The 25,577-nt window shown below is 28.3% G+C and overlaps 9 protein-coding genes across 9 annotated transcripts; 4 read left to right on the top strand and 5 right to left on the bottom strand.

Moving 5' to 3' along the window:
• Window positions 1–145: 145 nt before the first annotated feature.
• On the top strand, window positions 146–2,315 carry OCT59_024883 (uncharacterized protein). The gene is made up of 6 exons (XM_025315359.2): window positions 146–301; window positions 377–490; window positions 562–1,048; window positions 1,129–1,170; window positions 1,248–1,395; window positions 1,493–2,315. Exons 1-6 carry the CDS (start codon window positions 154–156, stop codon window positions 1,919–1,921), a joined length of 1,368 nt encoding a protein of 455 aa, XP_025183002.1. The 5' UTR covers window positions 146–153; the 3' UTR covers window positions 1,922–2,315.
• Window positions 2,205–5,903, bottom strand: OCT59_024882 (uncharacterized protein; the record flags this gene model as incomplete). Its single annotated transcript, XM_066134684.1, has 17 exons — window positions 2,205–2,249; window positions 2,313–2,332; window positions 2,466–2,699; window positions 2,777–2,882; window positions 2,996–3,138; window positions 3,229–3,420; window positions 3,494–3,766; window positions 3,844–4,010; window positions 4,087–4,162; window positions 4,254–4,491; window positions 4,568–4,624; window positions 4,708–4,902; window positions 4,981–5,020; window positions 5,097–5,140; window positions 5,217–5,370; window positions 5,444–5,649; window positions 5,733–5,903. The coding sequence occupies 17 exons, from the start codon at window positions 5,901–5,903 to the stop codon at window positions 2,205–2,207; spliced, it is 2,361 nt and encodes a 786-aa protein (XP_065991726.1).
• Window positions 5,904–6,037: 134 nt separating this feature from the next.
• On the top strand, window positions 6,038–7,679 carry OCT59_024881 (uncharacterized protein). Its single transcript, XM_025315361.2, has 5 exons — window positions 6,038–6,210; window positions 6,294–6,366; window positions 6,451–6,803; window positions 6,895–6,996; window positions 7,068–7,679. Exons 1-5 carry the CDS (start codon window positions 6,118–6,120, stop codon window positions 7,515–7,517), a joined length of 1,071 nt encoding a protein of 356 aa, XP_025183004.1. The 5' UTR covers window positions 6,038–6,117; the 3' UTR covers window positions 7,518–7,679.
• Window positions 7,544–9,292, bottom strand: OCT59_024880 (uncharacterized protein; the record flags this gene model as incomplete). Its single annotated transcript, XM_025315362.2, has 4 exons — window positions 7,544–7,821; window positions 7,910–8,463; window positions 8,554–8,637; window positions 8,741–9,292. 4 exons carry the CDS (start codon window positions 9,290–9,292, stop codon window positions 7,701–7,703), a joined length of 1,311 nt encoding a protein of 436 aa, XP_025183005.1. The 3' UTR covers window positions 7,544–7,700.
• Window positions 9,293–10,817: 1,525 nt separating this feature from the next.
• On the top strand, window positions 10,818–12,671 carry OCT59_024879 (uncharacterized protein; the record flags this gene model as incomplete). Its single annotated transcript, XM_025315363.2, has 2 exons — window positions 10,818–10,874; window positions 11,097–12,671. The coding sequence occupies 2 exons, from the start codon at window positions 10,818–10,820 to the stop codon at window positions 12,669–12,671; spliced, it is 1,632 nt and encodes a 543-aa protein (XP_025183006.2).
• A 210-nt stretch (window positions 12,672–12,881) lies between these two features.
• OCT59_024878 (uncharacterized protein) lies at window positions 12,882–14,870 on the bottom strand (the record flags this gene model as incomplete). The annotated part of the gene is made up of 2 exons (XM_025315365.2): window positions 12,882–13,791; window positions 13,914–14,870. The coding sequence occupies 2 exons, from the start codon at window positions 14,868–14,870 to the stop codon at window positions 13,120–13,122; spliced, it is 1,629 nt and encodes a 542-aa protein (XP_025183008.1). The 3' UTR covers window positions 12,882–13,119.
• Window positions 14,871–16,375: 1,505 nt separating this feature from the next.
• OCT59_024877 (uncharacterized protein) lies at window positions 16,376–18,816 on the bottom strand. The gene is made up of 7 exons (XM_025315366.2): window positions 18,700–18,816; window positions 18,532–18,617; window positions 18,338–18,470; window positions 18,067–18,269; window positions 17,726–17,989; window positions 17,470–17,653; window positions 16,376–17,372 (listed from the first exon to the last, which is right to left on the bottom strand). Exons 1-7 carry the CDS (start codon window positions 18,779–18,781, stop codon window positions 16,705–16,707), a joined length of 1,620 nt encoding a protein of 539 aa, XP_025183009.1. The 5' UTR covers window positions 18,782–18,816; the 3' UTR covers window positions 16,376–16,704.
• A 214-nt stretch (window positions 18,817–19,030) lies between these two features.
• OCT59_024876 (uncharacterized protein) lies at window positions 19,031–22,332 on the top strand. The gene is made up of 11 exons (XM_066134638.1): window positions 19,031–19,160; window positions 19,223–19,375; window positions 19,450–19,841; window positions 19,906–20,020; window positions 20,107–20,226; window positions 20,300–20,712; window positions 20,782–20,887; window positions 20,976–21,194; window positions 21,268–21,474; window positions 21,548–21,856; window positions 21,929–22,332. Exons 1-11 carry the CDS (start codon window positions 19,062–19,064, stop codon window positions 22,199–22,201), a joined length of 2,406 nt encoding a protein of 801 aa, XP_065991725.1. The 5' UTR covers window positions 19,031–19,061; the 3' UTR covers window positions 22,202–22,332.
• OCT59_024875 (uncharacterized protein) lies at window positions 22,272–24,994 on the bottom strand. Its single transcript, XM_066134631.1, has 4 exons — window positions 24,076–24,994; window positions 23,638–23,962; window positions 23,455–23,529; window positions 22,272–23,384 (listed from the first exon to the last, which is right to left on the bottom strand). The coding sequence occupies exons 1-2, from the start codon at window positions 24,743–24,745 to the stop codon at window positions 23,754–23,756; spliced, it is 879 nt and encodes a 292-aa protein (XP_065991724.1). The 5' UTR covers window positions 24,746–24,994; the 3' UTR covers window positions 22,272–23,384; window positions 23,455–23,529; window positions 23,638–23,753.
• Between the last annotated feature and the right edge of the window lie 583 nt (window positions 24,995–25,577).

Here is a 25,577-nt window from a genome sequence, read left to right as displayed (position 1 = left end):
AAACATTCACGTGAATTTACAATTTGATAAAATGTGTGGAAGTTGTACCAATAAAATTGATCCACGTCCAAACAGTGTCCAAACGACCAAACGAGCATGGATTAATTAATTTATATAAAATAAAGTTTTCTTAAACCAGATCGCTAATTTACAATGCGACAAATTTTAAGCATTGTTATCCTCGTGTTTGTGGCCTTAATCCTTGTAGAATCGAAATCTACAACTGGCCCTCGCGTGTTAGTTTTACTGGATAATGAAGATGACAAAAATTTATACACAAAGTTTTTTGGATCTTTGGAAGGTGAATACTACAGCTTTTGATAATTCTTTTTTTATTTTATGCTTAATAAGATTTCCATTTTATTTCCGAATTTAGGACGCGATTATATAATTACTTATAAAACGACGAAAGATCCAAATCCTTCTATTGAATTATTTTCCTATGGGGAACGTGTTTACGACCATTTTATCAATTTTGCACAAAAAAAAGGTACTCTTCCTTTAACTTTAGTTTTCAATCTTTTGTTTTTTTTGCTTACACTTTGATTATTGGTTCTAAAGTTAAAACAGATAGCATAAATCCCACCTCTCTCATAAACTTTATGAATGATGGAGGCAACTTACTATTGGTAATATCTTCAGAAATAACAGAAAATATCCGAAACTTCGCTCGAGAACTCGATATTGAAATTGACGAACGAGATACTTCTGTAATAGATCACTTTAATTATAATATTTCTGACGATGGAAAGCATACACTTTTAGTTTCAAGTAATGTCGTTAATAATGAGGCCATTTTGAGTAAAGAAGTTATTGAAGGACCTCCTGTACTATTTAGAGGCATAGGGCATAAAGTAGGACCAGTACCATTATTAACTAGAATCCTGTGGGCTAATGATACTGCTTACTCATATGAGACTGGAGATGATCAGGTAGTGGATCGAGAACCACTAGCAATTGGTAATAGTATTGGTCTTATATCAGCACTACAAGCAAGAAATAATGCAAGAGTTACCTTGGTAGGAAGTTTGGAATTTTTCAGTGATCGGTGAGATTATTAAATCTTGCGTTAAATTTTGATGTGTTGAGAAATTAAATTAAAAATGAGTTTTTAAATTTTTCTCTTAGATTTTTTGACTCACCGGTTCAAAAACCCAAATCATCTGAATCGTAAATATGCTTTTTTGTAAAATTTTCTTTTATTAATGAATAGATTTAATTTTCTAACAAAGATATAATTACTAAAGATACTACAAATCAGGCAATGAGGCATTTGTCAATGATTTGGCAAAATGGACCTTTCAAGAAAAAGGAGTTCTCCGTGTTACTTCACGACTACACTATAAAGACGAAGAATATGAACAATTGGAGATATATCGAATAAAAGATAATTTCGTAAGATATTTATACACATATAAATCTTTATAATGTAATGGTATTTGATTATCTAATTTTTTTTTTCTTTACAAAATTCATTTATATATTTCACAAGACTTATACCATAGACATTTCTGAGTATGTTAATGATCAATGGCAAGCATTTAATGGTAATGATGTTCAATTAGAATTGATCATGCTTGATCCATACATTCGAGTAAATCTTACAGCACTTCCAACAACAATAGAACATCAGGAAATTCAAGCTCGTAGATACAAAGCACATGTTCAACTGCCAGATGTATATGGAGTATTTACACTTAAAGTAAATTATAAGAGACCTGGATATACATATATAGTTGATACTACTACGATAACTATTAGACATTTTAGACATAATGAATATCCTAGATTTATATCAGCGGCATATCCATATTATACTGGAGCGGCTTCTATGGGAATTGGGTTCTTATTATTTTGTTTCATTTGGATTTTCAATAAGGATGCTGGAAAGTCAACAGCAGAAAAAAAGAAACTCAATTAATAAATTATTTTGCTGTAAAATATTAAAAGTATATATTATAATAAATTTAATAGATACATGATCTTGAATTATTAAACTTTCAATATAATAAAATGATATCTTTCATTGAACAATTTAGTCACAAATATCTACTTCAAAACAAACACAAAATTGAATTACATTTGTAAAATATGGGTAGATTGATCATTAAATATCAGATATTATCAAAAAAATATTCTAATTAGTTCAAATCATCATAAATATTTTTCCTTTATTCTTTAATTACTATACATGAAGTTTCAAATTACTTCATGATATTAATAATTATATTACAAAATTTTATTCTTAACTACAAAAAAAAAAGTTAAATAAGAAGTTTTTTCTATTATAAAAATAAATAACTTATCATTACCTTATATTTAACTGCCTTTTCTATTAAGTATTAATTCATAATTGTGTTTTAATTCATCAATTTGTTTTTGATGTTTCTTTGCACGTGCAAGGCTTTTCTTTAATTGTAATAACAAGAATTTAACCCGATGATTAATGACTTCATGACCATTACCAAACAACCAACTAAATGACCATCTACTAGACCATTTGTTATTCCATTTACTATCTATTTTAACCAATTTTTCAAGTTCGTCTTCATATTCTTTAATTTTACTATTCTCAAGTGTTAAATAATATTGGGCCGTTTTATATTTCATTTTTGTTTCAAATAATTCATCAGAACTTATTTCTGCAAAGACTTTTTGGTAAAGTGGTTTACCAGCTTTTATTATAGAAACTGTAGATTCTAAATTAACAAATTTAATTTAATAAATTAAAAACTATTTTATAAAAACTCTATAATTATAATGTATAAATTCTTACCTTTTGGTAACAGTGTTATAGATATTAATCCAGATCGTTCCATAGCTTTGATGGGAGTATCATCATCATCGAATAACGGCGAAGATTTGACAATATCATAAAATAACTATTATTATACAAATTAATATCAAATTACAAGATATACACGAAGAAAAAAAGTAAAAATCCACATATTATGAAATATTTTATGCTAAAAAATATACGTATTGATATACATACGTATTCCTTTTTGGATAATCCTTTCATTATTTCCCAAAATTGAATATCACTCCATTCCTTGTTCGCTACATGTTCAAAATCGTCACGAAATGCAATTCTATAAACATCAGCTTTTGCTTCACTAACAAGGTTATTCAATGCATCTACAAGGAAAATATATAATTTAATTACGGTATAAATAATAGAAATTACAAAAAAAAAATGAATTTAATAGTAAACCATGAATTAAATACCATCCGGTTTTGTTCCATTCCGTATTTTGCCAATAAAAAGTCCCAAATCTGTTAAGTGCATACCAATGCTACTAACAGCTTCTTTCAAACCTTCAGGAATTTCGATGTTTTTGTCACGTGCATACTGGTCCACCAAATTAATAACTTCTTCCGGTTCATGCAAATCTAGTGTATTTACTTGCATTGAAGGAGCTAAAAAAAAAAAAATTTTTTTATATTAATAATAAACTAAGTTTATAGAAGATAGAATATTAGGTTAATTTACCTTGATTTCCTAGATGATTGATAATACCGATGTTTGAACTCACGAATACTACGTGAGCAAGTTTGTTTGTAACAAGTTCACTCGCAAATTTTATCAAAAGTTCCCATAAATCATGATTTTCCTTATACTTAATCATATAAGCATCAATAACTACAATAGGAAATTCATTTTCAGAATTCTGAGCGCGCCGTGATCTCCTGGTCTTATATAAAGCATTTTCAACCAAATCAAGGACTTTCTTGACAGGATCATCAACAGTTGAAGGTAATCCAACTAAAAAATATTACATTTCATGTTATTAAATGTTCAAAAGTTTCATAATTATTTTCATCGATAAAATTGATAAATACATATTTTATGTCCTATAACTTCATTAGCCAATAAACTCCCTAAATTTGAAAAGGAAATTACAAGGTTGAATGCAGAGGAGCATCCAACTTGTTTTGCTAATTCTAAAGCACGTTCATTTTTATTTCGAGAATCGATGATATCATCACATTTTATATATAATGTATTCCTATTAATAATTTAGAAATTATGTTAATTAGACAACAAAAAAGTAATTTCAATTAGACAAAGTAAAAAACTTTTACCTCTTTCCTCGTAAAATTTTATTAACAAGGGCACTTTTACCACTATTAGTTGGACCAAGCAAAACGATAAAATTGTCTAATCAATACAAATATAAGGTTGGTTCACTTAGTTATTGAAACAATTTCACATGACAACTATTTTTTTTCCTTTTTTAAAAAAAGAGTACCTGGTGGATCTTTCAACCAATTTTGTAATTTTTCTTCTTGTTCTTTTGTACTAAAATTAAAAATCTCCTCTTCTGGTTTTTCACGAAAAGTCGTAAATAGGCCACTTGTTTTCTCCCTAAGCTGTTGATACAAGTGATAATATGCAATTCTTGTTCTAACAAAGATATAGCAGATAAAATTCAGGCCATAAGTTATACCGACGACTACAGCAACAGCAACGAATGGAATAAGTGGAATCTTGTAATATAAGCAGTATAATTATTAATACACAAATATTGTATATATTGTTCAACTTATTAAAACATAAACCTACCGAAATTGTTGAAAGTGTCGGATGATTTATTATCCATTTATAAATCCTGAACATTCGCTAATTGATAATATGATGTCAACATATTACATACAACATTTTTTTTTAAAAAAAGTTTAAACTTGATCACAATAAATTCTTACAACGGGACTATCATATAGGATATTAAATCTCGCGCCATCAACAATCATTCCATGTAAGCAATTTTTGGCGCAGATAGCTGATCTAACTTTTACGTATTGTACCAATGCATATCTTGAAATATAATTAGAAGACGCTGGAAAAAGATTTATGTCACGAATTAAACCATATGGTTCGAGATATTTATAAAGGGTTTCCTGGGATATATAATGTCAATTTGTTTATGTTTATAATTATAATAATTTTTCCTATAAAGCTAAAGATAAAATACTTACGGTTAAAACATCCGGTCCTTGAAATTCGATCCGTAAACGGCTGCAATAATTGAATTACTTTAAATGAATACATAAAAATATTTGATCAAGAAACTTTAAACCATATATATCCTAACCTTACTGGGTATCTATCAACTAAATTCTCAATAAATGGCTCTCCCTAATGAAAAGAATTTCATCTTGAAATTAATTACCAATAAATTATTTAATTAATATAATCATTAAAGTATATGAACCTTGACCAAATACGCATTAACATTGAACCATAGTACATCATGTTTTTCTTTTAGAGAAGTCTGTACTCGTTCAATTATTTCTTCCAATGCCTTCTCTTTTTGAAATTGATTGGCTCGAAAAGTAAAGTCAACAAACATTCCATCCTCCTTTTTTCTTAACATAGTAATCTCAATTCATTATTTTGATAAGGAAAAAATGAAAATTAACATTATTCTATTAAACATACCTTATTTTTACTCCTTCAATCTTGAAATTGTGAGGCATTTCACTCTCGGTAGGAATCCACTCTCCTGATTTTAATTTTTCCATTAGTTTTTCTTCGCTCGGTCCACTTACAAAACGTCTAACATCAATAGGCCACCTTACGGGAGTAGTAATTCTCATATTATCATAATTGTCAAAATAAAGTTGTCCATTTTCGACTTCTTCAGTCTATTAAATGATGATAATCCTTTTTTTTAAAAAAAAAAATTTTATACGATATACTTTATTTTTGAAAATAAAAAACAACATACGCCTGCTAAAAAAGCAAATAACTTATTACGCGCGAAAACTCGTTGTTTTTGTACGTGAGAAAAGATAAAGAAACGAGAAAAATTTGATATTGGATTATATGTACAATTAATTTCACTACGAGAAAGTATTATCTTTGAGTTTGTCGTTTGATTTTGAAGGATTCGAAACATTGTTTTAACAGGGAAGGAGCGTGGTTAAATTTTTAATCATTTTCCCATTTTCCGAGTAAAGGTCATTGCTGATTTGCTGATAATTATTTCAGATGAGATAATGAAATTAGGTTTTTTAGTATGACGATCCTCCAATTTTGACTTTTTGTGCAATGGAACAACAGTAGACAAATATATTTTTTATCGTTGATAAAAATAAAATTCCTTAATCCCTATGTTTAGAGTTTATCAAATAAATTCTTTTACGTTTTCTTTTAAAACAACTTTCAAATTATTTTTTAAATATCGTAGGATGTCTACCTCAACGGTATTTATTAATTAAAATTTTCTTATTATATTTTTTTTTCTTTGAAAAAATTTTGGTCATTAAATTTAAATATAAAAATACAGAATAATTCGGGAAAAATATTATCACATGTCGATCCCGGAAGTTTGAATTATATCATATATCACAAGGATTGTTGTAAGTACAACTATCATAGCCTTTTACTTTTTATATCAAATCAAAAAATCATTTTAATTAAGTAAACTACTATATAATTCTTAGCTGATGGATTTGGTGCAGCTTATTCAGCATGGACTCGACTTGGTGCTAACGCGACCTACTTTGCAGCAGCGCATGGTGCAGAAAGACCTTCTGATTCAGAAATCAAAGGAAAACGTATTGGAATGTTTGATTTTTCATATTCCAATTCAATTATTAAAGAAATTGAAAAACAAGCCGAATTGTTGATTATAGTGGATCATCATATTACTGCTAAAGGAGAATTAATTGGAAGGGGAGATGAAAAAGAACGGAATTATCATTTTGATATGGATAAAAGTGGTGCTAGATTAGCTTGGGAATTTTTTTATCCTAATAAAGAAGTTCCTTTACTAATTCGTCATATTGAAGATAAAGTGAGCATTTTAAGTTTTTTTGGTATTATTTATTATTATTTGTTTCATTGAGGAATGTGGTTATAATTTTTAATTTAAAATTTTTTATTAGGATTTGTGGAGATTTGCGTTGCCTAATACGAAAGAATTTTCTGCTTATTGGCATAACGTACCAAGGGAATTTGAAACTTATGATCAATATGTTAAAGATGAGGTTTGTATAAAAGTGATTTATAGTGGTGATTAATAATTATCAATTTTAATTTTATATATGAAAATAAATAGGGATTGATCAAGAAAGTAATAGAATCTGGTACACACATATTAAATTATAAAAATGAAGTAGTAAAACAGCTGGTTGAAAAACATGCTGTAAAACGTAATCTAACATTAACAGTAAATCAATTACCCGCTTCGCCCAATAAGCCTCCACAATCTGTTACCAAACAATTTGTAGTATATATTATAAATAGTATAATAATGCAATCGGAACTAGGGAACGCATTAGCTAAAATAGAAGATGCGGATTTTGGATTAGTTTGGAATTATGATGCAAAAGAGAAACAATACGTTGTTAGTCTAAGAAGTTTAGATGAAAAAGCCGATGTATCACAAATTGCCAAAGTATTTGGTGGAGGTGGACATAGGAATGCTTCTGGTTTTATTTGGGAAGGTGAAACCATTGAAAGTATTTTTGATTATGATAAAACTGCTAGCGAAGTTTGGTACATGTAAAAGAAAGGGTAAATTTTTTATTTCTTGTAAGTTTATAATGTTATTTACTTTTTTTTTTAATAAAAATTACATAACATTTTGATGGAAAGATGAAATTGTATGTATACATAAAATTGAAGGTAACAATTTATAAAATAAATGTCTAATTAATAAATCTATTTGTAGTATTTCCTCCTTTGATTGTTAATCCAATGATTCATTTTTATGAGAAGGTAAAACATGATAACGACCTTTCTTATCCTCACTAGTTTTACGTATTTTATAATAATTGTATCCAGCAATTCCAAAAATGGATATAACCAGCCTAAAAAAAATATGTATGTAAATTAAATTAATTTCACTCATTCGTTAAAATTATCAAATTAAATATTAAGGAAAATTCATATACATACCCAAGCAGATTTATAGGAGTTAATACATCATGATAAATTAGTACAGACAAAGAAATAACAAGAATTTCTTTACTAATACCAGCAACAGATAAAGTAACAGTACTAGTATTTTTAATGAGAGCAAATTCAGCAATAGTCATACAAAAAGCTAAAAATCCTCCCAAAAACATCAATAAAAAAGTTTCTATCCCTGTATTAACATCTTCAAAATGTTTTGAAGTTCTAAATATGAATAAAGGGTTTTCAAATATTAAGGATAATATAATCATAAGAATGAACATTATTGGTGAAACGTAATATAATGTTGCTACTGGATTATTCATTCCTTCTTCTTTTTGTAAAAGCATTTGTGTTAATGACCATCTTAATCCGCTTACAATTGCCGCTCCTAATACTAAAAGAAATCCCGTTAAATTAAATTTTGTTTCTCCCGCAACCGTTAAGATAACCCCAAAACTTATAATCGATATTATAAAAATAAGAATCAATCTTGGTTGTTCTAATCCAAATATAAACGCAAACACTAATACCCATATTGGTGTAGAAGATTTTATCTAATCAAAGAGTAGGGATTTAATAAAACTTCAAAATAATAAAAATAACAACAATAAATAATAATAATTTTTACTTTTAGTAATATTTACCATAGTATAAAAACTTAGAGTGATAAATACAAAAGAAGCATTTGCCATACATATTTCCAACGCTGATGCTATGGCACAAGGAACCTAATTAATTATAATCACTTGATTTATCATAAAAAAAAAAAAAATCACCTCACATTTGAAATGTTGTTCTCCCTTCTATTTAATTAAAAAGATTTTAACTTACCACACGAGTAAAATAAGAACGAACAGAAACGGATTTACCTTCGGGTTTTTTAAAAATACAAGAACAATAACCATTCATCAAAATTGAAGTAATAATAAAATGCATACCAGTATGCATTGCACTTATAAGTAAAGGTAAATTTAAATTGAAATTTTCTTTTCCCATTAAATTCTTATTATAAAATGATAACGCAGTACTAAAAAAATACCAAGCTAATATATAACTTAAATTTTTAAATATATCCTCCCAGCTAATATTAAGTGATTCACCATTACTTTTCGTATCTAATTCTGATAAGAAATTTGACACCGTATTATTTGGACGATCTATTGTTATCACCGAATCATTTGGAGGTATAGTAGTTAAAGTATTGGAAGTTGATGAATTTATACCCAAATTTGAGGAAATCAACCCAGAACCTGCACCTTTTACACTATCACCGCTTCCTCTTCCAACAGAAGTAGATCTTGCTGTTGACAGTTGTGAAGCATTAAAATTATCCTCTTTATTATGATTTAACGGTTGAAGACTAATCACATCAACATCTCCCATGATTATTTTAATAAATAACGTACGATTTTTATAAAAGCGAAAAAAAGATCTATTATTTTAACAATTAAGTAAAGGCGTATCTTAGTAAGAAAGCTAACACATCATCAAAGATTCAAAAAGATGCAGATCGCAGCAGTGTAACAAGTCACAAGTGTAACGTGTTAAAAATTTAATGATATTGTCACACAACTTTTCTTTCGCGATGCTCGAATATATGCAGATTAAGACCACTAAGAAATTCTAAGGAAATTGGGTACTTTGAAGATTATTGCGATTATAGTAATTATAGTGAACAGCCCCCAAAATACTCAGCCATTATGAACTTGAAAAAATCTGGCATTTAAGGTTTACTCATTTAATCAGAATCAATAAAGATAAATTAAATTTTCAATTTCAGATTAGAGCAAATAAAGCAATGAAAGTAATAAAGGCTCATCATCTGATTTAAACCGAAAATTCGGGGCATGAAATAGAAATTGAATTATGGAATTTTTGAAAATCACATGATCACATGATATGGTACAAAAATCTATTATTAGGTTTATTATCATTAAAGATAATACTTATATCATAATAATAAAAAAGCAACTTTATTTTCCCTAATATCAAAATATCCATTGTTCATCCCTAAACTTGTTTATATTATGTTAATTGTACGACGAAATAATAATTGTTTCATATTATCTGAGTTAAAGAAATTAATTTTCGTCATCAAAAAGATTTTACTTTACTACAGGGGTGGGAGGGAAACAAATAAAGTTTTGGCGCAATCGCAACATATTTTTTAAAAGGAAAACCCTTTTTTTTCAATGATCTTCCAAAATATATTAGTATATTTCATTTTATAGTAAAAACAGTAATAAACTTCCGTAATTGTAATTTTGAAATCAAATAAATTTTTCTTAAACAGTTTAAAACTCGATTAAAAGGATTCGTATTAATTCAGAGAATGGTTATGATTGTCTTAGTTTGTGGATATTTACTTACTAGGTAAAATAAAATAGATGTATGTTCGGAATTTATTTTTTCTGTGTTTTCCCTTTTTAAGATTTGTATAAAAATGTATAAAAAGTATTTAATGTCCAGATTATTGAAACAATTGATGCTTCTCTTCTTCTAAAAAAAAAAGAAAAAAAAAATTTCATCTTTTATATTTTATATATATTTTATATACTTATATATATATATATTTACTTTTATATTTTATCATGTTCATTTTATTTTATTAATGAAAATATTATTATTATTTTTTTTTCTTTTTTTTTTTAAACAATTGATTATCCTTTTTCCCCCCATCCCCTTATTTTTTTTTTCTGCATTGTAATCAAAACGGAAAGGTTTTAAATTTGTATATAAAAAAAAAATTTTCTTATTTTATAAAAAAAATTAGCCGATTAAATTTTTATTTTCAAATTAAATCGGTTCGAAAAGAAAAAGTTTCTTAAAAATTCTTAAAAAAATTTCGCTCAAAAAAATTATATTTCTGTGTTGATCACAAAAACGAAAAACGAAATTTATATAAATAATGGAATTACAATATCTTAGTCACCTAGTATCATTCTTACTGGGTTTAGCATCGATGGTAAGTTAAAATTCTTTATTAAACTATAATTCATTCAATGATCAATGCTAACCTTTTTTCTCTCTTTTTTATCTTTATTCTTTCCTCTACTTCTTTTTTTTCACTTCCCTCACTTCCCTCACTTCCTTCACTCCTTCTTTCTTCTCACTCTCTTCGCTCGACTTCTTTCGCTCTCTTTTTCTTCTCTCTCCCACCACCCTCTTTTCCACCTTCAAATTTTAGGCATATTTTCATAATGTTTTCGTATCGATATTTTTGTATAAATCCGGCCATCCTAATGTAAATGTATCAAATATGTTAAAAATAATATTTAATTTAAGCGGAGTATCACGTAGCGTAATAACTTATGTAACAATAATGGTAGTGGCTCAATGTCCATTATTAAATGATTTAAACGCTCTATCAAACTTTTTTTATAGATCATCATTATCAGCTTTTTTATTATGGAGACTTAAACAAATTGAATATTCTACTTGGGATAGGTGGATAAGTTTTGGACTATTTTTTATTAGAACAATATTAAATATTTTGGCTATAAGTATATTTCGTTATCCATCTACTTTGGCTGGAGGTATTGAAATTTCTTGTAAAATAGTTAATGAAAAATCAACTTTTTTTCAATTGGGTTTTATCTGTTTGGATTTTATAATCGACATTTTTGTTACTATACGTTTGGTACAAATTTTAAATGATGGGAATCGTAATTCAGCTGAAGTAACTTCTATAATTGGTCGTGATAATTCTCCATCTAGACGTACTAGTTTATTCACTGCTGTATTATATTGGAATTTTCTTCGTTTAGTTATAGATTTTTTATATAATGGGATAACTGTTTTAACTTTATTTAATCATGAGATTAATATTATTATTATAGAATCTTTATTATGTTTTGTTACTATCTCTCAATCTTATTTAATAACTGTTGATGCTGAAATTGTTAAAGTTATTGAAGGAAGGAATTTAAATGAATTTAATCAAAATGAATTGGATTGGTTAAATAGAGATGGTAATGGGATTATTGGAAATAATAATAATAATCTTCCTACAACCGTAATTTCTATCCCTTCTTCAAGAAATCAAGTTTCTTCTAGAAGTGTCTCTTCTATTTATAATAGAATATTACAAAGAACTACAAGTTCAAATAATATTAATAATATTTCAAATCGTCCTCGTAATAATAATACTCATTCATGGTTTACTACTACTACTTCTTCTCCTACTACTCCAACTTCTCCACAACATAATCAATCATCAAATAATCAAAATTCTGTTCAACCTAATTCACCTACTAGACAAATAAGAAGACCTACTGATACCTTAAGACATACAGCTTCTTATCAATTAGATAAAGGAAAATTTGTGGTGGTTTCAATGCAACGGCTGACTTTTTTTGAATGGGCTAATATGGTTACTGGTCATAATAATAACAACAACAACAATAATAATGGTAGTAATTGTTCAAAATGTTCTACTTTTACAAATAATAATAATTCATCTCCTACTACTCCTATTATTGAAGAAATTCCTGATGTTCCTCCTTTACCTATACAATTACAAGATCAAAGACAATTTAATCAACCACATAGACAATTCACTCAACCACAAAGACAACACACTAATCAGTATCATCAAAGACAAATTAGTCAAGATGATTCTGAGGCTTTATTACCTTCACTTGCTTATATTCCTCAATCTAGACGTGGTAGTAATACTTCTATTATGACTAATTCTACTTCTCAAACTAAAACTAATAATGATAATCCTACGGATACTTTCAACAAACATTCTTTTATATAAAGAAAACACCTTTGTATTTTATCTTATTGTGTATTTTTTACCTTAAACCTGTAAATTACGTGTTTTTTTTTCTTGTGTATATTTATTTATTGTACTAATTTCAATCGGGAAACATCGCCAACTTAAATTGGACAATGTATCCATCAATCAAAATTGTATCTAAAATGTTGTATATTTTTTTTTTTGTCAATTAAAAAAAAACATTTTTTAACATTCAAAAATTAAATCAATTTTCTTTATTATGATACGTTAAATATTAACGAAATGATACAACTTTTTGAAAATGAACGGTAATATATATATACACACATTTTAAACGTATAAAAAAAAATGTTATATGTATCAATTGTTCTCCATAGTCTATTTTAAGTAAAAAAAAAAGAAAGGAAAGAAGATAAAAAAGTAAAAAAATAATATCCTCCCTCTAAAACGATCTTAATTCTAATACTTAAACAGCAACACCTTTTAACCAGGAATGATTTTTAATTTCGCTTAAACTAAGACGTTTTTGAGGATTAACTTGTAAAATTTTTTTAACAAGATCTTTGGCTTCATTACTAATCATAGACTTTCTACCTGTCTCTTTTTCACTATTCGGAAAAGTAAAATCAGCTCTAAGGATTCTACTAAAAAATTGTCTTCTTGTTTGACCAGCTTCTAAATTAAAAGGTAAATACCCAACCAATAAAGCGTATAAAACAACTCCTAAAGACCACAAATCGGTCTTACGTCCATCGTAGAGTTTTCCTGACATTAATTCAGGTGCTGCATATTCCTCTGACCCACATCGTGCTGTTAATATAGGTGATTTATCAATAAACTTTGCCAATCCAAAATCTGTTAATTTAATGATTGGTCCATTTGATGATTGATTTGATGAATCTATTAAAATATTTTCTAATTTTAAATCACGATGCACAATATTGTTTTCGTGTAAATATTCTAAAATGTTTACTAATTGAATAAATATGCGTTTACTTTCATCTTCATTTGAATTTTCGTAATGATCATTTACATAATCAAATAGTTCTCCTCCTGAAACATATTCAAGAATAAGGCAATAATGTGTTGACGTTTCAACGGTATCCAAAAGTTTAACAATGTTTGGATGATCAATATACTATAAAAAAAACGAAATTGTTAAAAAAAAGATTCATAAAAAATTTCGAATAAATTTTTTAAGTATGAAATAATCTCGATCTTTTTAAAGTATTGTTAAGTAATTAAATAATTTAAATTCACCTTCAAAATTTCGACCTCTCTCAATATGCTAGTCTTTAATCTTTCACTATCTTCAATTCCTTTCGTTGAAATCATTTTAATTGCAACATTTCTACAACCATTCAAATCTACCGCTAATTTGACTTCAGAAAAAGCCCCTGTACCAATTGTCTCTAAGATCGCATAATGACCGATTAATTCCGTAGTGTTTGATAATCCAAATTTCGATAATCTTCGTTGTAATGTATCATGTGCAAATATTGGTCCATTATCGCTTAAGTGATTTGTATGATGATCTTTTTCTGGATGATCGTTTTGTAAATGACCTTCAAAATGTGAAAGATGATGTGGATAATTTTTACTATCAACATTTAAATGCGATGAACTTATTTTATGAGCCAGTGGCACGTGTTTTACATTATGCGCAATGGGAAAGTCATTAACTGAAGTAGCAGGACTTGGTAATGCAGTCAATGACGCTAATGAATCGTCCGAAGCAACACGTTGATGTTGAGACTTCTTTAGAAATTCGGAAGAAATTGTTGGTTCTTGAACAAAATGCGTAGCAATTTTTGGTAGATCTGATGGTAAAAGCTTTTTTTCAGATGATTTGGTTGTAGTAATTTTGTCATTGTTTTGTTGTTGCGACTTTAGATCTGATGTAGTCAAAATATTATCTGACGTTGAATCAATTGCATTAGAACTCTGAATATTGGTTTGAATATTGGTTTGTAAAGTTGGAGCAGAATAAGAATGTTCAGGAAGTGTATATGATGGTATAGACGGAGATGATGTTGAGAAAGAAGTGGTATGAAACATTGGATGTGGACTTCCTTGAGCACTGCCACATGTATGTCGTTTTTTAATTTCAGCTGGTGGAGAATTAAAAATCACATTATCATAAGATGATCTTGCTCCTTTTTCTGAAACGATACTTTTTGATGAATCGGACAAGATTTGCATCGCTTTTACAGACATTATCAGTGATTTTCGGTAAGAAACAATTCGAATTTTAGCGTCACTACGGATACTGAATAATTTTTAACTGTTGATAATTATTTGATCCGAGAGAAAAATTGTCAAAAAAAAAAAAATAATTTTCAGAAAAAAAAATTTTTTAAAATAAAAAATTAAAGTTTCGTTTTACCTTATAAATTTAAATATATGTGTGTGTGTATATTTTTAAATAATTGATTTTGGAAAGAAAAAAAATTAATTTTTTTTCTTTATAAAAGAAAGGAATTATAAATATCACACGAGGAAATGAAAATGAAACAAAGGGTATAATATATATACCAATAATAAAGACACAATGACAGACTAATTTTTTTTTCTTTTGAAATATCCGAAATATTCGGGATTCTTTTTTTTATTTCCTTTTTTTTCGATTTTTTTTTCTTTTACACTATTTGTTTTTGAGAAATAGCAACCGCGTAAAAAAAAGTGGATACAAAATAATGTTTATGGTATGTTTTGAAATAAAGGGTTATGGACTTATGGTTATAGTGCAAAGTTTTTCTATTTTTATTCTATTGTTATTAAAAATTGTCCCAACGAAAACAAGAATTTTGTTTTAATAAAATAATAATTCTACTTTAAAAATAGCACCTCGAAAGGTTTGGATTTCTTTTTTACTCCCCTTTAAAAGTAAGAAGCGCAAGCGTAAAAAGGTGAAATATGAAATGAAGAACTTTTGTCGAATAAAGAACAAAAAAAAGTGTATGTGGTTATGAAAAAAAAGAGGACCCACTAAATTTTAGAATGCGCAAAGGGGAGCAAAGAAGAAATGGGACAAGATTTATTTTTTTTTTGCGAACAAAGTTGATAAATAATACTGTATATAAAAGAATACCAAAATTCCTTAGCCAAAAGATGACAAGTTTTGCATATCCGCATCTGACGCATCTTTTTTTATATCTATAACGGATTATGATGTTTCGGTGTTTAGTAAGCCACCATTACTTAAATCGTTAATCTACAACTTTTAAAGCTACTTGCATCATGTTCACATTGAATACGATATGAATTGATACAATATGTAAATTTGATAAGTAAATCATTATATGATTATTGGTTATATAATTTTTTTTTAGCGAGTTAATTATTAATTTGCCGTCTTATTAAGTAATTTATATGGCTTTGCAATAAGAAAAATATCGGGCGTGGGTGATCTGAAGTGTAAATAAACTTAGGGTTGTCGTAGCTAGAATAGTTTTTTAAATAAGGTTAATATAAATAACTAATGTAACGAATATGGAATGTATGCGTTGGTTCTGACCAATATTTCACGTCACACAATCATCATATACTGCGCGTCGCGATTTGTTAAAGTTAACAATTACCTCTCATTTTTATGTTAGTTTCACTTTGTTAAAGCGGATCATTCGATCATGCTAATTGATTTATTTTAGACAAAATGGCGCTTAATGCTTATGAGTAATTACCTTATCAAACTATAAGTTATGACCTAGACTCATGTTGTTATGGCGGTAAAATTCTTTTATTGAATTTAATGATTGTTTTAAAAAAAAATGAAATTAATAAAATAGATCAATCTTAACACAAATAAACAAATATATAAAAATAATTGTTAGTTTTTGTAAAATACGCTTTTAGATTGTCTAATTATAACTAATGAAGAAAAATATTAATTGGCTTCGTTAAAGATATTCTAAAACTCTCGCAAATGTTTCATCTATTATATTACAACAATAAAATATTTTGATTTTTAAATTTTACACCCAAAGTCTTGCACAAAATAAGTAACAAAATACAAACTTCGACAGATGTGGTATAAATAACCCCGAATTATTTAATATCCTAAATATACGTTTTGAGAAAATGTTGAACTCGTCGATTGGAAACTTGAAGTGGATGAATCTTGAGAATGCATTGATTGCGAAAAACCTGCTAAATGATTCTGTTGTGATGCAAACTCTGGAGACATAGTTAACCTTCTAAAAGGATTACTATCTAAAGTTGTTGAAGTTGTAGGAGAAATGGAGGATTGTATGGTCTTTTGAGATAATTGAGATTGGAAGTTTGTTCCAGATAATGAGTCAAATGGATTTGAAGTGTTTGTAGCAGAAGGTAATGACTGTAGAAATGGATTCTGGTAAGGTACAACAGCTTGTGATACAGGAGCTGGATCTTGTACATATACTGACGAGCGAAATGGATTGGTATCCTGTATTATAGATGTAGGTTGATTTAAATTTTGTTGCATTGGACTTATTGGACTTGTTGGACTTATTGGACTTTGAATTCCTTGATTTTGCATGGATAAGAAAGGGTTAGTAGCAGTACTGTAACGCAACGAATCCGTTCGTAAAATATTTGTATCCGCATTCTGATAATGCTGATTGCTAAATATCACAGTTTGCTCTTGTTCTATGCTTGCAAAAAAATCAATAAAATCATTTTCTTTGGTTGGAACTTCCTTATCACTTGAAGTAGGTAAAGAAGTGTTAGACCTTGCAACTAATTTTGATAAAGATTTTACGAGTATTAATTACAAATAATGAAATTAAAAAAATTTGTATATAATATATTAAAAAAAAATGAAAAAATCTTTTACTTGAATCATTTTTCGGTTGACTAGAAGGCTTCTTTTCTAACGATTTTTTCGAAACTGGTGGTGTTTTTTGTGCTTTTTGTGCTTTGGTTCGTTCTTCTTTCGCAAGCTTATATTGTTGCCTGTTAGTTTCAAAATCTGGATCGTTGACATAATCTTCTAGAGATACTGTTAAGGAAGTAGGTGCCTAAAATCATAATTGAAAGAGTTAAAATTATGCTTAAAATATTTATTGATTTTAATAAAATCAAATATTTACGTGTTTTAAATTGGGAATAACAATGCTTAAACGATTTTGCATTTTCTTTGCTGCTCCTAAATATTCTACAACTTTTTCAGTCTGCTTAACAAATTTCTTATAAATTTGAAGAGCATCTTTAGCATCAATTTTTGACATTTCGATATATTGATCTAGAACACTAATGACGCCTTCATTTAAAGATTTAAACACAGCTAATAAATCTTTAACCAAAAGACTGAAAGCACTTAATGTAATTTCATTATTAATCTCGTCCAAATAAAACTAAAAAAGAAAATAATATTGCCATTTTAGACTTCATAAATATACATAAATATATATAATATTGATACACAACAAACCTTGCAATTCAACAGTGTATCCAATTGACGCTGTAGTATATTAACTTCTCTTAAAAGTCCTTTAGCGACAGTAAGTTTTTTCAATCGTCCACCACTTTCTCCATTTGTAGCCTTTGCAAAGTCGACTTTCAATTCGCGATATACGGCTACTTTCTCTTCAAGATAAATAGCATATGAATGTATATTTTTAATTTGCTCCGCACCTACTCGAATTAAAACAAATATATTTAATATATTATCACCATAAGAAAAAAATCAATTTTTTACATACCATGAACACTTGATTTATCTTTAAAGCCTGAAACATTTAACAAGCCAGGATACCTTACCAAATGGTTTAAAACTCTATCGCTTTTACCACTCCTTATTAAAGTGTGAACGACCAGGAGACTTTTGAAAACAACCTATTTTAAATATAACGTCAATAAATATAAATTTTGTTCTAAAAAGAATGTTGAACCTTACCGTCCATGAAGACTCCTTTAGCCTACAATCGAGAGACATAAACATCGTCCCTAAAGTGTCGTCCCTAGAAGTGGCTGGAATCAACACTTATTATACAAGGAGGAAAAAAATGAATAATAATATATTGGGCCAATTTATAGAGCTTAAAAAAGAAAGCGATATATATACCATCGAGGTATTTCTTTTTGGGAGCCGCCCGTTTAGGCTTTGTGGCCCCCCGAACTGCTTTGTCCATATTGAGAGAAGCCATCTTGAAAATCTAGTTTTTATACAAAAATTTTAAGGAAAGACAAAAGTAAAAAAAAAATTAAAAAAAAATTAAAAAAATTGGAGGAGAAATAAATTCAGTTAAAATTACGGAACGATTTCGGTAATATATGCGTCATGCATGCAAAAACATATTTGAATTTTTCCGTAATAGTCGTAATATTGTGAGCTGCGGATAAATCAAAGTGATAATCAGTTTTTTTTTTTAAAAAAAAAATTCAGGATAAAGTGCATCTTATATTTTCTTTGGTCGGAAAATTTAAATGGGTAAAACCAAGAAAAAATCCGCACGAGCTTTTAATAAAAAAAATGATGCCTTTAAATCGAATTCTGAAAAGAAATTTTTGTCAACGAATAACGACGTGAGTTTTCAGAGTATTTTTCATATATACCCTACGTATCTCATTTTCTATTTAATTTTAAGGAAGAATTGAAGACTGATTTGAAAAAATTAATAAATGATATGAAAAATCGTAATCGTGAAGATTGTGAAAATAGCGAATATGAAGAAGAAATGGAAATATCGGAAGAAGAAGCAATTGAAACTTCTAGTCACTCTAAATCGAAATCTAAATTGGTAATTGTAATAAAATATATTTATTGTACATATTTTTAACTAAATATTTATTAATATTGTAAATTATTATTAAGAATATTGAACCAAATCGATTTTGGTATAATATTAAAATCCAACCTCCTTCGGATTCGAAAAAAAGAAAACTAACTGACAAAGACATTTCCGATTTATATAATAATGCATTGCGTCTTTTGAATAAAGAAAACGATGTATATGAAGCTATTCGCTCACGTCGTAATGCATCGGATCGTGCTTTTTATACAACTATGTTAAAGTCTGGAACTTTGAAAGATAGATTATCGACTCTTTCGGTCCTTGTAGAGGAATCTCCTGTACATGCAATAAAAGCGCTAGATACGTTATTTAAAATGGCTTGTAAAGAAAATAGAAATGAAGCTATTCAAACTGTTGAAGGGTTAAAAAATTTAATGGTTGAACTACTATTACCTCCTGACCGGAAATTAAAGTAAGTTAGAATTAACATGTAAAATTATTCATTAATGGATAATTAAAATTATTTCGCGATATAGATTTTTCCGGGACCAACCTATAGACAAGACAAACATATCGAGTAAGGATTTAATATTATGGAGTTTTGAAGATTATTTGAAACGAAAATATTTCGAATTAATTCGCGTGATCGAAGTAATTACAGTTTTATAGAAATAGGTCCATTTGCTCTTTTTAATTAAAATTATAGTAAATTATTTATTCAACTCCCTTTCGAACAGATATTATCACATGATGTTGTAATATACGTAAAGCTTCAAATTTTAGGAATAATTTTTACTCTATTTATGGAGAAACCTGAACAAGAATCTAATTTGCTGAAATTATTGGTGAATAGACTAGTAAGTGGTTAAAACATATTAATTATTAAAATCGTTAAAAAGTTTATACTAATAAACTTATATTTATTTATAGGGAGATAATGAAAGGAAAGTGGCGTCGAAAGCTTCTTATCTTATCGATCAAATATTTCCAAAGCATCCTCACATGAAAAAGATTGTTATCCAAGAGATAGAACAATTAATTTTGCTTCCCACGGCCAATCGTCATGCTCAATACTACGGAATAATCGCATTGAGTCGCATCATCCTAGCAAAACGTGATACCGAAGTGGCTAATAAATTAATAGATATCTATTTTGTCCTTTTTGCAAAGTTGTTGGAAAAAAAGGATAAAGAAATCAAAAAGAGTAAAATTTCTTATTCTAAAACTAAAAACAAGGATAATAACGTAACGGAATTTGAAGATGCGGTTGATTCCAAAATGATTGCAGCTCTCTTAACAGGCATTAATAGAGCTTATAATTTTGCTCAGATCAATAATACAGTGTAAGTTCCAATTAAATAAAAAATCTTACTAAGGTGAATTAAGCACTAATTTTTTATGATTGCCTTTAGTTACGAAAAATATTTAGATGTATTATATCGAATAACATATGTTGGAACATTTAATATCAGCATACAAGCACTTATGCTTATATACCGAGTATCGTCAGAGAAAGAAGTATATTTTCGATAGATTTTATCAAGCTAAAAATGCCAATATCTTGTTTTATATTTCTAATCGAGTTTTGTATTTTAATATATTTCAGTCATTTTCTGATCGTTTCTATCGGGCTCTATATCATTCCTTGTTAGATCCCCGTTTAATAAAAAGCTCGAAACACGCATTGTATTTGAATCTTCTGTATAAAGCTTTGAAATCTGACCCCATACTTACAAGAACCAAAGCTTTTCTAAAACGATTGGTACAAATTTGTGGACATCATGAACCACATTTCATCTGCGGTGTTTTATATCTATTAGCTGAGGTGATTATTTATCATAACTTTATTTAATGATCAGATAATATTAATAATTAATAAAATACGCTTAATCTTATAGCTAATCATTGCACGGCCGAGTCTTCGTCCTTTCGTTGTTCGACCTGAAAATCACGAAGAGGAAAATACTGACGATAAGTTGAGCGAAAAGAATCATGATTCAAGTTCAAAAAATGAATCCGCGGAGAGTGAAAAGAATAAAAAATATGATCCACGAAAACGAGATCCTCAGTATAGTAACGCCGATAAATCGAGACTTTGGGAATTGGTAAAGCGTGAATTATCCACTATTAAGTATTACACGAGAAGCTTTGGAATTAATTTTTTTTTTTTTAATTTAGACTACTTTTACCAACCATTTTCATCCTACAGTTGCTTTATATGCAACACAAATAGTTAATGAACAACCTATCAGTGGTCAACCGGAACTTCATCTCCATACAACAACACATTTCTTGGATAAATTTGTATTCCGTAATCCAAAGAAGCATGACAAAATTAAAGGTAGTAATCCTTTACTTCAACCTACGAAAACTTCAGAGCCAGGAAAAGTTGTAATCAAAAAAGGTACCGGAATTTCCAAGGATGAGTTGAACGTAAATTCCAAAGAATTTTGGTCAATGGAATTAAAAGATGTGCCAGTAGATCAGGTACCATATGATCAATTCCTGTTGTAGTCTTTTATGAATTGCATCTAATTTAATTATATTATATCGCATTAGATTTTCTTCCACAAATATTTTACACAAAAGCATACTGGTAAAGATATACAAAAGGTTAAGAAAAAGAAACAAGATACCGAAGACGATTTTCCTTTTGTTGAACTTGGCGAAGTAAGCGATGACGAAAATGAAATTTGGAAGGCCATGAAATCCGAATTGCCATTTGATTTAGATTCGGATCTTGAGAATGAAGAGGATGATGATGATGATATTGACGATTTCATGGAGAACTATGAATTCTCATCTGAAGATGATGATGTGATGGATATATGACGACAAGAATTTATAAAAGGTTTTGATTTGATGTTGGTTTGGTAAAAGCTTTTAAAAATGCAATTGATTTAAAAAGTAATAAACTTTTATTTAAATGTAAAATTTATTCTATTTTACAAATTCTAAACAAAGTATACATCAATCATTAATAAACTACAAAACATTGTAAAAGTATTAAAGTTTTCCTTTAAATAACAAATTAATCTCTACACATGAATAAAAATCAATTAAGTGGGAATTATATACAAAAAAGACAAATCAACATATAATAAATAAAAAAAAAGATTAAAGATAAACAGTGAAATTTATTACTAAACCAAATGTGTTTTCTTTCTTCGATTTGTTGTTTTGATTTTCTCCTACAGTAAAATAAATTAATTAAAAAAGGGTGAACATTAATATTCTATCACTTTAAATTAAAAAAAAAAACTATATACAAATTATTTTTTGCTGTTACATATATACATATACATAAACAGTAAAAATAGAGAGAAAAAAAAAAATAAAATGGAGTTATCTTAATATATTGTAATTTTCCCACCAAATTTGTACTATAAAGAAGATTACAATAACATTCAAAACTCTCCAAAATGACAATTTTTTGAGCCCGATATTTCACCGAATAATAAAAGAAATTTTTAATTTATCAGTCAAATAATTTTTTTTCCTAATAAAAAAATTTTTTGGAAACCTTTCTGAAGTGATCAAGATATTCCCAAGACGAAGTATTGTATCATCCTTTGAATAATTAAGTTTCTGATTCGCAGAAGCATTCCTTGAAGGCGCTTTTAGCTAAATTTTTTTTTTAAAAAAAAAACCTAGAGAAATAGAACATTCCAAGGAATCTTTATATTACTATAAAAGAGTAAGGTATAACTTAAATTATACTCAGGAAACATTTTGTGTCACATTCTAGGCTTTTTACTGAATCTTATAATATAGGTCTAATTAGAAGATGTAATAGTAGAATCTCGGTTATCTCGATTATCAACAGTAACGTCATCAGACTCAAAATCATTCGGAATTAAAACCAATTCCATCTCAGAAATTAAACTCTGATGATCTGTATTTAGATTCGAAGAGTTAACTCCAAACATAGATGTCTCAATTTTAGTATTTATGGGGGGTGGAGGCGGGGGTCCAACCTTTCTCACTGGAGGTACATATATGGGTCGACATTTGCCTGAAAGAAATATGTAAAAAAAAAAATGTTTAAAATTTTTCATAATTAAGAAAAAACGATTAATTCTTACCTTTATGAGTAAGATAATTTTCACGAGCTTTTTCCAAAAGCTCTCGATCCGGTCGTGTTGCGTCGAACACCGAACCTACAATTTAAATTATAATCCGTTGAGCAAATTAAAAAAAGAATAAAATATGATTCGAAGATATCAAAAACCACAAAAAGGAAAAAAAAATTTAACAGACAAACTAACAAGTGTCAAAAGATCCAATATAATTTATCATTAATTCCAAATAAATATATATTATACAAAAATTACAAAAAAATACAACTTTGATCTTAACGCTATTTCTTTTTTAATTATTTTAATTAACAAGTATCATAATAAGACGTACGAGCTATAAGACCCAAATCCCCAGCACGCTGAAGTCGAAACCGCTTGAGTTCATCAAGCGTACCTTTAACGGGATCTGTTGTCCCATCTTTCCATGGTCGCTTTACAATCACATCTGCATCAATCGCATGATTTATATTTGATGTTTCAACAAGGGATTTTAAAGTACCCCAATTTTTTGTAGCTATGATTAAAAGATCGTTGAGAATCGAAATTAATTATACTTTATTTATCTACAAATTATATAAAATCTCTAAAACTATATATAAAATTATCAAGACAAAATGTCAAATCTACCATTATGTTCTTTTGTAAGAACGCTTTTTCGAAACCTCGTGGCAGCATCACCCTTAAAAGAATTTCCCTGTTTTGCTTTCAACCTGCGTACTAATAAGACTCTGCTAGTAACTGCAGCGAAATTTTCTTGAGGCAATGCCGATGTTGTAGTTCTTGGTGGGTTTGCCGTTAGAAAAAAATCTTCTTCAGGGATCCATTCAACAGCAAGATAGTTTTTGCATGAAAATTGCGACGAAAAATGTGAATTATTATGAATTTTCCGACGTTTTGGAAGCTCATAATGTATTAAATTATGGGGCGTTTTTTTTGATGAGATGTGTAATGAAGTCGAAGCACCATGTTTTCTTTTAAGCCTTGGCTCTCCGCCAAAAATTGGCCACCATCCATGATTATTGACAATATATTGTTGTAATTTCAACACATCATTTGGAGGTTCGGGTAGTTGAGGTTTTTGTTTAGAAACTTCTAACATCCATTCTGACCAACTCAGTGAGAAAGACTTTATTACTGACCCATGTCGCTGAGAAACTATTGTTGTCCACTCTATCCAGGTCTGTGAGAAAGATTGTAATGCTGAAGTAATTTTACCCGATTGTGCACTCTCGTTAGAGTTTGTATCAGATCCTTGTGAAATTCCACCTGAAGTGGTGCCAAAAAAATTTGGGGCCATATTATTTGTGTAGAGAAACTATGGTATTATTTAACAATCTATACTCAAACTTTGAAGAGATTTGAACTCGAAAAAATGTATAGTAGTAACTAAGAAATAAGTCTATTTATACCACAACAGTACTCTGCTTTAACTCCAGAAAACTTATAGGTTGAGTCTGTTAGGTTAATAAAAACTTTTTCTTTGTTCACTTTTTTTTTGTTTTACTAGCACAAAAAATTAAAAAAAAAAATGAAGAAAACTTTGAAATATCAAAGTTATAAGGATTTACCAAAGATTTACTTTTTTATTAATGTTATGCTAAAATTTGGTTCGAGAAGAATTTGTCTCCCTTGTGTAATAATAATGTGGCAGGAAATTTTGAAGTGATATCAATATTGATATTCGGTGCGATAACATCATCATGACCTCAAACGCCAGTTGTGAAAATTTGTGAAATACAAAAGGTAAAGATCAGATGTTAATGTAACATGCCTTTAACCGTAAATTTATACGATGATCTGGCCGAAAAAGGCATTTGAAATTTAGATTTAACCAATCATATTATTTCAAAAAAAAATCCGAATTTATGACATGAAACTCTGCCATAATTTCATTAATAAACAATACTGCAGTTTTGTAAATCGGCAATATCTACCAATTAATCATATTAATCTAATTTTAGACTCGCCGAATTAAATACCTGAAATTTGCTTTTGTTATCTTGTTAAACGTCTAAATAGTTATGATCTTCTTATAATAAGTGAAACAAAAAAAAACTTCTAGGAATTCAATAATTTAGTCCATTGTTAAAGTGTGTACGTCTCTATAGTTAATGCATCTTTAAAACACG

The sequence above is a fragment of the Rhizophagus irregularis genome, chromosome 5 (genome assembly GCF_026210795.1).
Source record: "Rhizophagus irregularis chromosome 5, complete sequence".
In the NCBI taxonomy this organism is placed as follows: domain Eukaryota; kingdom Fungi; phylum Glomeromycota; class Glomeromycetes; order Glomerales; family Glomeraceae; genus Rhizophagus; species Rhizophagus irregularis.
Note: the sequence above shows the minus strand (reverse complement) of the source record. Positions and strands in the feature narration are given on the sequence as shown.